The sequence below is a fragment of the Tinamus guttatus genome, unplaced genomic scaffold, assembly GCF_059628265.1.
Source record: "Tinamus guttatus ecotype Peru unplaced genomic scaffold, ASM5962826v1 Tinamus_guttatus_pri_ptg000444l, whole genome shotgun sequence".
Lineage (NCBI taxonomy): Eukaryota > Metazoa > Chordata > Aves > Tinamiformes > Tinamidae > Tinamus > Tinamus guttatus.
Window position 1 is genome coordinate 249,973 of NW_028288978.1, and position 16,880 is coordinate 266,852.

Sequence of the window (16,880 nt, forward strand, 5' to 3'; positions counted from 1 at the left end):
GGAAAACAGTAAAAACATGTAACCTCTCACCTTCTAACTAATGTTAAATGAAAAAGCAGTAAAAGCTCTGAATCCCTCTTTTTGCCTTTCTAAACTGCCTGCCTTCTCTTGGGAAACACTTTGCTCACCCCTCCCCACCACTTCTTACTTGTCACTCCCCCTAACAAGGACAGAAATCTTGGGACCTTGGGGGAAATCTGGGGACTCTGTGTGTGCTCACGTTACCAAAGAGGGAGAGTGTGAACCCAGATATCAGACACAGTTCCTCTTTAAACTGAGGAAAAGGAGCCTTAAGCCACACAACAGAAACTCATGGTTAGCTGGGTTATTTCTAAATTGTCCTGATAAAAATGGAACCAACATAGGGCCTGTACTTTAAATGAAGTAAGCCTGTACTTTAAAATGAACAATTCCAGTTCTTGGGTATTTCCAAGAGGACGGAGGAGACTGACCTGGCAGGAGAGTGAAGAAAAACAAAGCAAGAAGAGATGTCCTTCAGGCTTAGGAGCAAAGGTTTCTGGCTAGTCTATAACAAAGCTAAACAAGGAGCTTACCAGTTTTCCCAGCTTTGTTCTGATAATAAGAAGTGAGTTGAAACAGAAATTATCAGACCATGCATTTGGGCAGACATAGTTCTGAAGGAGCAAGCCAAGAAATCCATGGAAATTAAAAAGTAAACAAAGAGCTATAAAAACATTTTGTTTAACAAATATTATAATTACAGATAATAGAGAAATGGTTTTTACAAGCCTTTATAAGGTGATTTTTTTTGTTCCCAAATAAACTAGTGAGAAACTACAGTGTATTTTAAATTTAAAGAATAAATGTTCAGAGTGGAAGGGTACGTTGCTTAAAGCCCTAAAAAATGATTTAGGAGTTTAAACACATGAGAAGCATAATCTATGAAGGACCATTGGCACATCATCCATTTTGTGTTTGCAGACAGTCATGCACATGAGGAGCTGAATGCACAAGGCACAACATTCAAGGCATGCACCAGTCCAGAGACTGGTTTACACATACCCTGTTGTGACTAAGCTGTGAACCACTGACCTGGCACATTTCTTTAATAGACCAAACTTGTTTATATGGTTTTAAAAACCTACAGAAGGCAGCCAAAAACCTGCAAACCTACAATGGGGAAAACTTGAAAAGAGGATATATGCCCTGTGTTACTGGAACCAAATGGGATGTTTCCAAATGTATTAGAAATATTGTGTCCAATGAATACTATTTTGTCTTCTAAGTAACATTTAGCCCAGAGGAAGTTTTAGAGAAAAAGTTATAAACCTTTGAAAAGAGAAGCGTATAATACAAACACTGGCAGGCCCTTAATTGTGGTATAGATGCCTTGGCACTGTTTCAATAACAGTAGTCTTTAGGAGAAAATGATACAGGAGGCAATTCTTATTTAAAATCAGCCACACTTCAAACCAGCAACAAAGCATGCCTCCTCAATTGATTTATGAGAGGCTTGCTTTGCTTCTCCTCACAAAAAGTATAGCTTCAGGGAAAGTTATTATTTTATCCCACTTCTGTATATTTTCTACGATGTTGTTACTTACATCATCTTTTTGTCACCTGTTCTTAACAAATACTGTTACTTGCACATACATCTGTGCCCTAATTTCCTCTTAGGGAAAATTCCACCAAAACAATATTTTCTGCCTTTGACAAGGTTATGTATTAGATTTGAGAAGAGGAATCAGCCAGCATGTCAATTATATTTTCATTTAGCAAAACCCCAGACTAAACTGTGCATTAACAAGAAGCTCCTTGCTTTTAAAGTATCTACATCAAGATTCTCAGTGGCTGTGCTTTCTATACATATTGTGGGGTCAGTAAAGAAGCTAATACAAATTAGTCTTATAAATCTCTAAGACATTAGTTATTTTTAAAAGCCAAGGCAGCAGTTAAAATTCCTCCTTTACAGACTACGTTATATTTGTGCGTGCAAAATTTCATATCAAGGGTGATGACAACTCAAGCAACATGCAGTGTGTAGAACTAGTGGTAAACAAAGAGGAACTCCCTATTTCAGTAGTGTAGACAGTTTTACTGGAAATAATCATGTACCTGATTCACAGAGCATTTAACAAAAGGGTATTCTGCACTAACTGTGTATGAGCAATGTATCATAGCACAGTCTTGATAACACACCATAATTAAGCTGTGAGCAGAATGAGCAGGTACAGTGATGACCGGAGAACCACTCTTTTCTCTCGCACTTCACATTCTTGAAGGTTCGAAGTCTCTCTCTTCTAGTAAGTTTATCAGAAGAGAGAAGCTGTCTTTTACTGCCTCCATATCATCCAGGGAGCAGGGTTTAAGAATCCAGCGCTTTCCACGTGCAAGTGGCTCAAGTTCAAAATATTTTTTGATCTATTAAAAAAGAAGAAAAAAAAAAGAGACAAATCTATTAATAACACAATGACAACGTACAAAAAAAAAAAAGGACAAAAAAAAAAAAAAAGCCACCCAAAACCAACATGACAAAGAGATCAAGGATACTCATTTTTAGAATCTTCTCACAGCTGTTCTTATAATATAGGTTATATGTTGTGACCTGAAAGTGTTTTCTTTTGGGGTGAGTGACCTGCTTGGAAGCTACCATTCTATCAATACGTTTAACAGCATGGGAGGTCCGGGGAAGAATTATACACACTTAAGGCAGAGCAAAGCACACGAAGCAAGTGTTCAGAGAGAGAGAGAAAAAAAAAAAAAAAGGTAAAATGGCAAAAATAGAAGCAAGAAATTAAAGCTGTATGTTTCTTTGGTACACATTTAAGATAGAAAATTTGTTGCCAAACTAATCTAACAACAGCAATTCTCAAAAATTTGCAAATCTTAAACATTCCATTCACTATACTGTAGTTTCTTGATTACTTTGAGAGCACTAGAAAAATAAAAATTCTTCCAAAATCAGTTATATTTTTTTAATTACACAGAGAAAATTGGAATACTAATTTGATTATGGATGAGATATAATGTATTTCTATGACATTCTTCATTCAAAACCCAGTATATTACAGAAGCTTAAACTACATCCTAACAATAGGTAGCAACAGCTATAAAGGAAACCCTTTAACTTAAACTAATTCCATTTGTTTATTATGCAGTAACCATGCAGCAAGGAGGCACAAGCATAAGATGCTGCCTGACAGAGTTTCAAGTTATAAGGCTATTATAAACCTTGACAAAACATACTGAGGAAGATGCAGTTTCTTAGAACGATCAATCGTCACTAATTACACCAAATATCAAATCAGAAACACAAACCCACCATGCAATATAAAAGATTTTAACTGGTATCATACTCCAATCACTTTTCACATTAGTAAGCAAATCTGATTTTAGATCCTATTAATGATTCTTAGAAAAAGACGGCTGTTTGCAGGCTATTCCAATCAATAAATTACATTAAACTGTTTTCGTAAAACTTTTAGTCTTTGATAGTATTCGATCCAATAGTCTACCCATATCTGACTTGTCAAAATGCACATTTAGCTTTTACATTGAAATTATATCCATCAATACATGCTATTGTCAACAAAGCAAGAGAACTATTTGGTCCTAACTTAGTTTGCACATTCTTGTTCTTGCTATATCTCGTGCCAAAATATTCTTGATTTTCTCCTATCACAGACTGAGCCACAAATATGCACAACAAGATTGTATTGTGGTAGCAGCAGAGGCCCGGGACAGGCAACTGGGCAAGGCTGTGCACTGCAAACAGAAAAAGGCTTTGAAAGCCCCAGCAAACTATAAAGTCTCAGAGTATCACAGCAGTTTTATTTAACTAGTAGTTCAATCTAATAGAATAAGATTGTGCTAACTCACATAAATCATAAATGAATTGTGACAAAAAGGTAGGAAGATTTTCTTATGTTGCCTGTAAAGAACTTGGATAGAGCTTCTAGGAACAGAATAGGTGGAAAAAAAAGTTTGCTTTTGAGCTGGAAACTACTGCTTCTCTCTGCCAAGGGGCAGATGAAATCTTCTAAAAATCTAACAAAGCAAAAGTGTCTCAAAAATGACCTGCAAACATGCAGACACCTGAAATTCACTCCTCCTTAGAAAAATTCCAGAAAAAAGAACTGTGGAAATAAAGAGGTCTGACAAATACCAGGATGTAGCTATCCCTTAGCATCACTGTCACCGTGACACAGTAGTAACTGATACGTTAGCACAGTTACATGCGACCGAAATATAAACACTAATCCCCATAACGGGGATAACGTGATGTCCTCTGCAGCTGAGTTAACAGCCGGTCCCACGCGCCCCGTCCAACACGTTAAACCGGCGGCGGTGGCAGGCGAGGAGCCGGGCCCGGGACGCCGCGGCCGCAGCAGCCTCCCCCTGCGCACACGGCGAGCGAGGCCCAAGCGGCGCCGCACGCGGGACCCGCCGGTGCTGAGCTGACAAACGTGGCTGAGCAATGGGAGATTCTCGGGCCTGCACCGAGGAGGACGCGTCCACCACACCCCCTCTACTGGAAGCCTCCGGCCAGCAGCCCCCGAGCGCGCCGCGAGCCGCCCGCAACCCTCTCTGCGTAGCCTCCAGAAATAAGGCTATGCCATATGAAGAAATGATTAGGGAAAGGTCATTACGCTTTAATGAGGCTATTTAGGTTTAAAAGCACTAAGCACCCAGAAGTGCACGCATAAGGAAATGAGGGCAGTAAGCACAGCAGCTCCGAGTCTAGTGCCGTGGTGAGCAAATGCAGCCTTGCTTACCAAGGCAGCCTCTTGCCAAGAAAAACACAGCGGCTTTAAGCTATATTTCAGTGCCTTCAGACTCCAAGGATAACTGTTATTTCAGCAGTAAAACCAGCATCCATTTATTTGGCAAAATAAATTTTGCGGAGAAATTATTTATGTGGATCTGAAATCTTGATTAATTTTTTAACTTTTTTTTTTTTTTTAAACTATTTCTTGGTATGTAATGAAATCAGTAATATGATTGCATCATTTTTCACACCTGGTCATCAGGTCAGGGACTCTGCAATAAGAAGCCCTAAATGAACATAAACATTAAAAGTGATCATTAAGTGGTGGCTTTTTGAGATGGGAAGTTTTGATAATGCTGTCATAACAGAATGGTTGGTATCCACATAAGTAACAGTTATTTTAGGGCAACCTACAGAGAAAAGAACTTGCTAGATGACTTGTCTCTAACCTAAACATAGGAAAAGAACAGCAATCAGTTCATCAGTATTAAAGAACTATTATATTCATCAGTATTAAAGAACAGAAGCAGCACAGAAGTGATCTTCCACAGCCCAAGAGACATTTTGTGTCATGCTACTGTATTTCTTCACTGAACTCCACACTACACTAAAGTTTACCAAGTACTCGAGTTTTGCCAACCAAACTGCTTTGAAACTTGCAGAAAGAAGTTTGCACACACGCATATTTTCTCCTACAATTTACTACAACGTCCCCCTGCCCTTAAAAACAGAAATCATTCAGTTCTGAAGCCAAAGGTAAAAAGGAACCCTCTGCTACGCACACGAGAGAAACCATCACACACATGGGCACGGTGAGACGCGTGATGCCGTTTGCACAGCTGAGTTTCCCATGGGAGCTCTGGCTTCTCATCCACCTTCCTCCCCACTCCCCTGTGGCTGCTTTCTGCATTACTCACACTTGCTCCTCACTGCATTTCCTGAGGAGGATGCACACTAACCAATCACCAAAACACCCAGCGGAAGCCGAAATTCCATCACCACTTTACCCAGGCAGTTTTTGCAAAATCAGACCCTCAGCAGTATCTATTTTACAGCTTTCTTAACTATGCCAATGCAACAGAGGTCGGCTACAAGAGGCGCTCACCATCTTCCTCCATGGTGTAGCTGGTGAAAAGCTTTCTGCCTGTTCATAGATGCTGAAGTAAAACATGACAACTCAAACATACTTCACAGCACTGATGCATTACATATACATTTACATAGTAGTTTTGCATAATCACGTATTTGCTGCAAAGTTTTTAAAATATAACCTTAGAGGAAAATGCAACCAACTAAAACCACAGTATTTTAAGATGTGTTTACTACTATTTTACCAGACCTCACTGTATGTCTTGACTCCACATGGAGGACTTGTTTTATAGAGAAGCTGACATTGTATTTTTGCCACATTTTGAAGTCAATAAAATCCAACAATACACATTTGCAATTATTCCCACTCTTCCCACACTCCACCTTCTAGGTCCTATTTCTACTGGCACATTACATGAAGCATATGGCTATCAAATGTTGCTTAATCTATGTGCTAGAAAAGTCAAGACATAATAAAAGGATAGATGCCCAGAACCTCAGCTGCTGTAAATTAGCCTAGCAGTGTGGAAATGATGTTACTAAATTGATCTACGTAAGCCGAGTAACTAGTGCTGCTGAAAGCTTTTGCATGTTCTGTTACAGAACCTCATCTATCCTGTTCACAACACACACAAATACAAGACATGCAGGAAAAATGTAGCGTGTCGCACACAAGATTGAAGCATCATTTCTGCTTTTTACTCAAAATCAATAAGACCTGTTTGAAAGTATTATCTCCCATCAGAATTCAAAAGGTCAATACCAAATTTCATCAACACTTAAAAAAAATTGCAATCCACTCTAATCTGTTGTAAACAAATGTATGATGCAGACAGTACCATAGGCTTGTACCTATGGTACAACGCACGCACGCCTAGGCTTTTTCAAAGAATTTAGTGGATGAAAAAAAATGCTGTTATATTGAACAGTTTTACTGGGAACACTGAGATAATAATAACTGAAAGAAAAAAGCAATAATATATGATATCACATGTACATGACACATAATCAAAACTAGTATAATCATGTCATTCCTGAGGAGGTGTTCACACTACTCCGGATTTTTCAAAGACTTTTATAGGATTAAGGAAGGATCCCTACAAGCAGGTCACTGGTAGAGATGAAGTAAACTAGAATTTCCTAATTTGCTGAGTCCCCAACCTCAACCGCTAAGGAATGATGCACTCACTTCCACCAGATCTGCATGGACAAGCAGTGCCGTAAGAAAGGGAGATTTGAGTTCCCCATTTGAACAGAGGAAGTGTTGCATTGGATTGTGATGCTGAGGTTACATTTTCAGACATCAGAAAAATCTGCCTTTTGGAGCAACTACTTAGAAAACTTAAAAGAAAGAGGAATTTTTTTTTTTTAATACCCTGGCTGTAACAGGGATTAAAGCATGCTCATATTCAAAATAGTTAGAGAAAACAAGAACAAAAAAAAATCCATTGTGTAAAATTGTTTTTAAAAGGGAAAGTACATAAAGCGAGGAACTTAAAGGAAATTAACACTGCAGCCAAAAAGGTAAAATGCTTGCAGGCGGCCTAAGGGGATAAAAAAAAAAAAAAGTCAAAGCCACATACAGAAACATAATTAGAGGCTCAGACTATATTTATATTGCTATGGAAGACTTTAAAAGAAGCAAAACCAGAGAAACAAAACATCTTTTAGCTGTTGCAGTAGAGAAAAGGAAGGTATTAGAGGTTAACAGAAGTCACGTGTAATGAAGGAAAATAGAAAAGCAAGGAAATTCTAGCAAGTTAAAAAGAAACCACAAATGTTGACCTACTAACCATAGAGTGCAACCCATTGCTTAAAACACCACTGACGCTAAAAAGTAAATTGAAATCCACTCCTGTTTATGTCAGCGTGCTGGAGAGCAAACTGCACAGCCCTAGGACCAGCTACACATACTTTTCTGCTGGTCCTGTTCTGAATACAGTGACTTACCAGTGTGGGTAGAACAGGCAGGTAGCCACTTCTTCTTAAACCAGCTAAACAAAAACTTACAACAAAGGAATTAAAAGCTTTCCCATGATAATGGGTATGATGTAACTGAGCTGCTTTATTGCTTTATTGTTTTCTGAAGTATGACCTGCTGAAGTAAAAACAAAAGAAAACCCAAACTGTCTTCCTCTAGATTCTTCTAGATGATTTCTCTAGACCAGTTTCAAACCCACCAGAATCTTTTTGCAGAACTTCTCTCAGGTACTCATCAATGCCTTAGAAATTAGTAGTACTAATTTGTTCAGCTTTCAATCTACTTTTGAATTTGCTTTTTACAAAAACATTATCCAAAACACTTCTAGCTGTACTTTGTATTTAGCTTCATAATAGACATGGCTGTTACTTTTGGCTCACAAATCTCTACAAAGAGAAGTACAATCCCAGGTAGTCATAATCCATAAAAAATAATTTACAAAGCAGTTTGTGGAACAGATGCACTTTTCTGTCATGGTTATCTTTAGTGGCTACAAGACGGTACTCTTTTCAAACTGTAAGTGGTTGCTTAAAGAAACGTATTTTAAAGAAGATTTGTAACTGTCTAGATGAGGAAATAGGATGCCTGGCAAATTAGCATACACATGCTGTTCTAAATAGAGAGTATGCCGTACTGGCACATGCAAGTGTGAGACAAGAGAAATGGAGAATAAGATAGGAGCTGGCTGAAGAATATGGAGGGATACTTATGGGAAAATATAAAATACTGTATAATTTATCACTGTGGAGAGAGTGGAAGATATTCAGAATGGATAGCCATTTTGTATAGAGATATATAGAGATGGGTATGACAGGCTTGGACCGATGAGATGGATGAGAATGAGGAGAGAAAAGTGCTGAAGGTGCAAAAATACTACTGAGATTTGCATGAGATGCTGTGTTTAAGTTAAAGCAGATATAGGCTTTGGGGAGCTACTAGCACCTATTAACTCTTCATGTAAGTCATCACCACATGACAGCTTACTAGTTGTTTTTTTGTTACATTCTATTAATTTGTTCAAAATAAACAGTAAGAATCAGGTAACTAGTAAAAAGGCTTTTTATAGTCTATAGTCAATCTATACTCAGTCTTCCATGTTTTCGTCACCAAGAATATTCTGTTTATCTAAGCATATGCTTTTCCTCCAACTGGAAGACATACACATGAAAATGGTGGCAGGATATCTACATAGAGAAAACCAGATGTCCAGGTGAAGATTCATTCAAGCTGTGTTAGCCAAGAAAAGCGCTCACAAGCTCCAACCCCATAGCAAGCAAAACAACATCCACTCTGGAATGAAAAATGAAATATTGAAGAGAGGGGAGGTGTATTATATGAAGAGTACAATTAAAGGGCAATAAAACATTTTTCCCTTAACATCTACAGCTTTATGAACTTATTTTAAACAATCAGGACAGAAGTGGAATTCAGGCCTCAAAGCTTTAGATTCAGTATTAACCTCATGTTTCTCTGCACTGGACTGCACATTTTAGGCCCACGAATAACCCTGAAAATCATTGCTCCCATTTCTTAACAGTGAGGGTGACAGAGCACTGGAACAGGCTGCCCAGAGAGGTTGTGGAGTCTCCTTCTCTGGAGATCTTCCAACCCGCTTGGACGCAGTCCTGTGCCACGTGCTCTAGGTGACCCTGCGTGTGCAGGGGGGTTGGACTAGATGATCTCTAGAGGTCCCTTCCAACCTTAAGGGTTCTATGATTGCTTGCTCTCCTACTAATTGCAAAGTACTTGCGTACAAAACAGATACTACCTGGCAGTTCTTTTATTTCACCAATAAAGTATTAGAATAAAAAAAAAATTGAGCAATGTTAAAAATTAGCTATGGTTTACTTGAGACATTTTGAGGTTGTTTAAAAACTCCATTTTTTTCTGCATACTGCATAGTTAAAAACGTCAATTTTCTAAGTATAAAGGCAATTTTATTAGAGCACTCAACATATCCAAACATATTCTTATATTCCTAAATTAACTGATCAAATTTAAGATCAATTTACATTTAGGATTTTTTTTTTAAATAGCTATCATTGCACACATCTGTTTAAAAACAATGTGGAGCCTATGCAAAATTAATTTCACAACAAAACCTTTAAAAGCTTTTATTGTACCACCATTCATCTCCTCTCTACCTTCTCTCACCCTTTTAGGGTCTTTGTTACATCTTTAGTTAAATAACTTAAGGAAGACAAATAGCTAAGAGAAACACAACATTTGAGAACTTTAATCAAATTTCTGTTAGACTTTCAGAGTATTTGCAGCTTTTTTTTTTTAAACACAGAGTATACATATTTATGGTTCACTTTAGAAAATTATAGCAACAACATATATGCTGATTTCAGCAGTAAAATATGCTTCCTTTATATACAGATCTTTGGCTTCAACTAATAAAAAAAAGCCTTTTTATTAGTTGGTACACAAATGCTGATTTTTATTGAAGAAAGAAAAAAAAAAGCTTACCTGTGGTGTCAAATGCCAAATTAAACTTTAGAATAACCATAAGTCCAAAGATCATTCCTTATCATGACACTCCTTGAGCAAATGACACATTTTCTCTTCAGATAACAGTTAAACACTATTTTCTGGCGAGGTTTATACGTGGTGATTCATCTGCATTTGCCTGAACATGTGTATGAATCAAGTACTTGAATAAAGAACATCTCTCTAATGTGCCCACGTTTGCAGAGCATCAAGATACTGTATGGACATGTATTCTTGTAGCAACAACTAAACACTGAATTTCTAAGGGCTCTGTTGTAGGTTCCCTACATCTACACTGCTAAAACTGTTCCAAGCAAATAGCCCAAATAGCCAAGGTGAGCACCGAAAAAAACCATTTATTAACTGAAACTGGTGATCTCACATTGTGATTGTGATGTGATCTCACACTGTGATTGTGATGCGATCTCACATACATAAGATCAGAGAGCAGTCATGCTATGTTGCTTGTTCCGTATCAGGAAGAGAGCAGGGTACGTAGAAGGCAGGATGGCTTCCACCTCCCTTTAGTTCCTATGATGATTCCCCAGCTTCAACAAAGCTAGGGATGACTTCTACATATGAAGGTAATAAACCAGAATGTCTCCTTTCCCAAGCTCCAGTGTTATTCCTTCTATTATTATGAGCTGCAGAAGGTAGTTGTTCTACTTGTCTCAGAAGACATTTAGTAAGACAGTCTCATGGGAAGGGACCAAGAGCATGGAATTTTCTTTGCTCCCCATCTCAAGAAATCACTTGTAATACATTATTCTGACCCACATTTTAAGAAAAAAAGAATAAATAAAAAACAGGAGGTCAAGGGATACATATATATAAAAAGAAAAATCCACTGACACTTTAGCCAGCATATCACTCTTTATAGAAAACAAAAACACCAAAAAGCAAGCCCACCACATCTCCCAGAATGTCCATATTCTAGGACAGAGAGCATCTATGAAACTTTCCTTTAAAGGTGTATGCTGAGAAGATTATTATTGATGATGCTTACAGGAGGATCTCTAATATACCACCTATTTTTTATGAAGAAGTAAAATAAGGTTTGTACTTGTATGCCTAAATGTGGAGTGCATTAACAGTGACACCTAATAAGAAAACCTCCCATACAACACCAGGCATCTCAGAAGTAGAATGTTGCATCACGGTGATGCCCTAGTTTTCACAATTATATAAAAGAAAAACAAGCCCAAATATTTGTCCACTGTTTTCCACAGAGTGGAAAAGCAGTAGCAAAAGTAGGGTTCTGCCTGCTGAGAGACAGCTTCTTCTCTCTGACTCTGAATATGACTCATAATTCTACGAACATACCCTAGCAATTCCTTGGCTGAACTTCTTATTGGAATGAAAATTCATCAAATATATAGATGACATCATTTTTTTGGAATCATTTAAGATAAAATTAATGCCAGTAAACTAAGATAGTTCTTCACACAACAGATTTTTCTATTCTCTCCACACCTTGGGCAATAATCTGTTTTTTCAAAACTGTGGTCTAATGAAGGTATAATCACTTCGTCAAATTTTGGATGCTTACTGCTCAGAATATGTCTCAGTTCTGCCCATTTACTATTAGACTGAGATTTCTTTAAATTAGAAATCACTACTTTATAAGTTTGATGACTACTGACAAACTATGTGGTTATAGTGCATCAATGCTTTTTGACAGCGTACTCAAAATTTACACATTTTACCACTTCTTAAAAATGAACTTTTAAATATGAACACAGCTAAAAAGAACTTAAGTATTTTATACGAAGCCAAGAAAGGTTCCGTACACTGAAGTTAATGAGTTTAAGTCCCAAGCTCACATATAAGAAACAACCAATTATCCTGTCTGAAGCACAGGCTTGTAAAACTATCAGTTACTTGTAAAATGGTCTGCTACACACGAGTAAGATGTTATTTAAATGACTTGTTTGACTAGATGCATTCAGCATGAAATTGATTCTTTTAAAGCATTACTTTTAAACTCGGTGCAAGTTAACTGCATAAACTGAAAACGGGGGAAAAATCTGGCATTATAAATGCAGGTTTCAGTATGAGTCTAGAATTTTATGAGGTCGAAGGTTACTTGAACGAGACACTCATCAAACATAAACAGTCATTTCTAGGGCAGTAATTGAAAGGTTTAATACAATTAAACTGTTCTGCCATTTCCATGCCAAGATGTATGATATAGGATCTAGTATTACTACACTGAATCCTGTGCAGCTCCAAAGTAGAACAGAGATAGTAAAACAGCAGATAGGCCATCTTTCAGGTATAAAGATGAAAAATAAATCAGAATCGTTACTTTTCTGAAGTATGAAATTAACACTGTGTTAGTGACATTACATTGGATACTCCTGTGTTTGACTTAGCATTGCAGTCTTGTCCTGCTTTTAAGCAGAGGGTGGCATGACAAGGAGGTAACCAGCAACCGACTACTGAATACTCCTCAGTCACCAGCTCACTTGCTCAACTTTATACCGATCTAGACTTCAAAGAAAGAGAAGAAAAACCTGGCAAGAAGTCATGTTGTTGTATACATAAACACATAGCTAAATACACTCTTTAATAGCATTTTAGATCTGAATGTTTAGCACGGTTCTACAAATACAGACAGCTATATCAAGCCACAGTTACTAAACAGATTAGAGTTTGCACAGTAATATTTTATGTTTCCTTTCATATGAAAGTTACTGGACAACATTACTACTGGTTTATAATGAATCAACGTATTAATGGTACATTGCTAATAATTCACAGATGCTGTAATGCCTTAAACTAAAAAAAGAAATCTTTTTGGTAGTCATTAATGCTTAAAATCTTTGTTATTGAACATTTCCAATTTTTTCTCTCGGAAACAAAATGATCTCATTTCAAGATAAAGCACTAACCACATGTTTTAAAAACCAGCACAACATATCAAGTGCTTCATGTATCATCCCTAAAAAACTTTCGAAATTACTGTATCTACTGCAAAACTTTTCTTTGGAGAAGAATCAAACTGTTACATTTTAAATTAAGCATCTGCATGTTGCACAACTCTGTATTTGACATCAAGTACAGTGCCGTCAGCCCCACTGCTTTACAAGCCCAGCTGCAGACAGATTAATAGAAAGGACAGTATCCTCATCACGCCACTCAGACCACAGGCAGAGTGGAAGGAACTGAGAGGGGAAGTAGAGAAGTGTAAAGAGATCAGCCACATGAAAGGGCTGGAGATAACTTACAAGTAATAAAACATGTTGCTTCTCAAGATGTCTGTTCCATTTCAGCAGAAATGGCATTGTATTGAAAGATAAAAATTTCAACACACCTGCTAGATGTTTGCCACCTGGAAAGTACAAACCAGCTAACAGCCTGGCTGGTGCTGGCACTGTGCTGGAAAGGTGGACAGTACTCAGAAAGTCGAGGTGAAACACTAACATTCGTCTCAGACAACCCGAAATAGTTCACTTATTCCTTTGCTAAGATTTAAGATGCATTAACTACAGTTGCCAGTAAAAATCAGGCCTAAATTCAACCAACTGGGTTCAGATTAATGATGAACAGTGGATGAGCAAGTAAAGTTGGATCCTATCAAAAATCTACTGGTTGACAGTCTGCCTGCACCTTGAGCCATTCTTGAGTGAAGTGAGGGATCAGCTACGTTTATTTTATAAAAACTGCATGCAATAACATAATGTTTCTAATATGATTTGCATATTTCACTTTTATTAAAGGTTACCATGTTTCCATTTTATTAATTTGATGAATTTTACCAAAAGCAACAGTTAAAAAACTGTTCTTTACTTTTTATCTCTGACTGTATTTTTAGAACAGTATGTAAAAATAAAAACCTAATTAAATTATTTAAGACATACTGTATTGCTAATCTAGCAAGTATGCTCACAAATGATACATAAACCAATATTTGTTTGAGCACATTCAGTCATTTACTTTGCGCAACACATTTTCTAACCTAAAGGGCAAAGAAGAACAGCTCAATTATTTGCTTTTCATTATTCACAGTGCATGATGGATCTGTTCAGTAGTTTGGTTTTCCTCCTTTACTGGATGACATTTTAAATATGGCAGTAACAGCCAGACAACTCATTTAAAGCATCTAACACTTGTGTTTGTGCACAAATACCCTGGATGACATGGAGCCTTCTCATTCTCTATGTTCCTATCAGTAACACTATCAGAAAGGACAGTAATCTAATTATCAGTTTATTTGCAGTTGATAATAAGAGCACAAGAAAGACACAGGATTGCACTTCATACATCAAGTACAGATGTTTCTCTACAGGTAGGAAGAACATCTGAATGTGTATTATATAAAAAGAAAACTTTAAAACAGCTGTATACAAACATTCAACTTAAGCAAGAGGAGAAATGAGGAGATACGCCTTGTTAATGTCATAACCAGCACTGCTTAGTCCCAGTAAGCACTCCCAACATCCTAATGGGCCATAAAGCAGCAAAAGCACTTGGTCAAGTAATCTGCTTTTCCAAATGGTTTGTCTACCTAACAGCAATCCCCGTTAGTGGGGATATGTATGCACCCAGTGTAGCAGAAATCCATTTTAGAGGAAGAATAAAATGTCTATCCTCTTATACTTTAAGTTGATATTGGCACATATTTGTGCGTGGTGTATTTTTACCACACTGCAAGCTAGACCCAGATTCATTTGTAATCACACACCTGTGCAAACTGAACAATATATACAAGTGAATGATTAATTGCATGGAAAATGTGAGGAGAAGGGAGAGAAAGCAAAACAGAAGTTGTCTGTGGGGTATAATAAAAGAATTGTTTGGAAATTAGACAATTCAAGAAGCTTTTGGAGTCCTTTAGGTATTCTTTGGGAGGGAACACTGCTATTTAACTTAGTTATTCTTTTCCCATTCACACATACTTTAAGGTTACTGCTTCCTACTGATAAAAACTGTTCATACACAGTACACTGAGCCTGGCCACATGCTGCCGTCCTCACAGCAGGCACCCTTCTAAATCCAGAGGTGGGGAGAGAAGAGGGCATTAGCACCACTCCTAGTCAACAAGGGATCATTTTTATTTTTTTAAGTTTTGTTAACACTGCAGTGCTGTAGACCACAGCAGTATGTGAATCTGGAACATTTTGAATCCTGGTTTTCACTTGAAACTGGGGATGTTCAGAAACAGAAAACAGAGAGTAGAAAATTAGTAGAGGAACATCAAAAAGAAAGAAAATCCTTTCCATACAACTGCTAGCATTAGTATATTTTAGGACCAGGATTTAGGCCACCTTCCTGCAGAAGGAAGTTTGTGCAAAGAAGTGGAGGTCAAGACCTGAGTGACATGGTTCGCTGAATGACCAAATAGGGGTTTACATATTTCCTTTATGGCTGCTGGCACTGTTTTTGGCCTAGAAGCCTCTAATGAACAAAGAGAGCTCTGATCCCTTCTGGAACCATTCATATGTGATTAAGATCCAACAATACAGCACTTTGATCCACTTAGCTATAGAAGGAGTGGATGTTTCCTGAAAGAGTCATTTCGGGTGAAAGGGGAGGAGAAGAAAAGGAGGAGGAATTTTCCCGATCAGGTCAATCTTACTGAGACATCACTCTTCTCACATCTAATACGCACTGTACTCTCTTGAGAGTTTTGAAGCTTTGGAAAGATGACAGATGACTGAGGTACGGAAAAGAGGAGTGAACTGTGGTTGCAGTGTCTCAAGAACAAAGAATAAATTTATCTTTTTGAAGATGAAATAGGATTCCTTTTCAGGAGAAGAAAATTGAGTTAGTTTTGTAAACCATACTGCAACAAGAAAGGTTATAAGAATGGCCATCATTGCAGCAAATTGTTGGCATCTTTCACAAGATATATTTGGACAGCTTGCAGCACCACAGCCACAAATACACAATTCCTCACTCTGATAAAAAACTCTAGAGAATGAACACCTGGTTCCTTGAAAGTAATCTTTCTATCTTGACACCAATATACTTCACATAACCCAAGAGAATTAAAGGTCTGTTTGAAGTTAGAAGAGCATGTACATGACACACCATTTGGAGGAGTATTTACTTTTTTCAACAGACATAAGTATTAAGCACAGGTGATGGATTCAGATCCGTAGGAATGAGTGGAGGATGGAATGTCTAGACTACTAGGAAAGCATAACACAGGTGTGACAACTCTGCTTGACTATCACATTCCAACATTTTCAGTATAAACTAAGTAACTTCCATCATCTGTTGATATAAAAGCAGAAGAGGGAAAACATATTTGGCTTTGTCTACTACAAACGTCTACTCCTGATAATTTATCTTGGAAGCTTACGCTCCTTTTCATATTTGGATTGGATGCTTGCAAGTCCACCTGGGGATGGCTTAGCTCTCTGGCTAACCAGTAGAAGAGTTTGGGGTTCAGAAAACACTTTAAATTCTCTGTCAACGGTTTAGCCAGATTGTTCCTATTTGTGCACCTTTTATGTGGCTGTCTCTACTGGACAGTCAGTGATTTTCAGCTCAGGATAAAATCTTCCTATCTGGTGTTTAGACTTGTGCTTCTTGAATCCCTTGCCAAAGGTATGTGTACTATGTGTGTGCCATAGCATG

General features: G+C 37.6%; 1 protein-coding gene across 2 annotated transcripts in view; it reads right to left on the reverse strand.

Moving 5' to 3' along the window:
* Positions 1-1,657: 1,657 nt before the first annotated feature.
* LOC104569860 (ARF like GTPase 15) overlaps positions 1,658-16,880 on the reverse strand; it is a 205,163-nt gene continuing 189,940 nt past the window's right edge. For both annotated transcript variants that reach the window (XM_088531985.1, XM_088531984.1), the window contains one exon: positions 1,658-2,382. In XM_088531985.1, the coding sequence (XP_088388111.1) occupies positions 2,230-2,382 (153 nt within the window). In that variant the 3' untranslated portion in view covers positions 1,658-2,229. The remainder of the gene's footprint in view (positions 2,383-16,880) is intronic.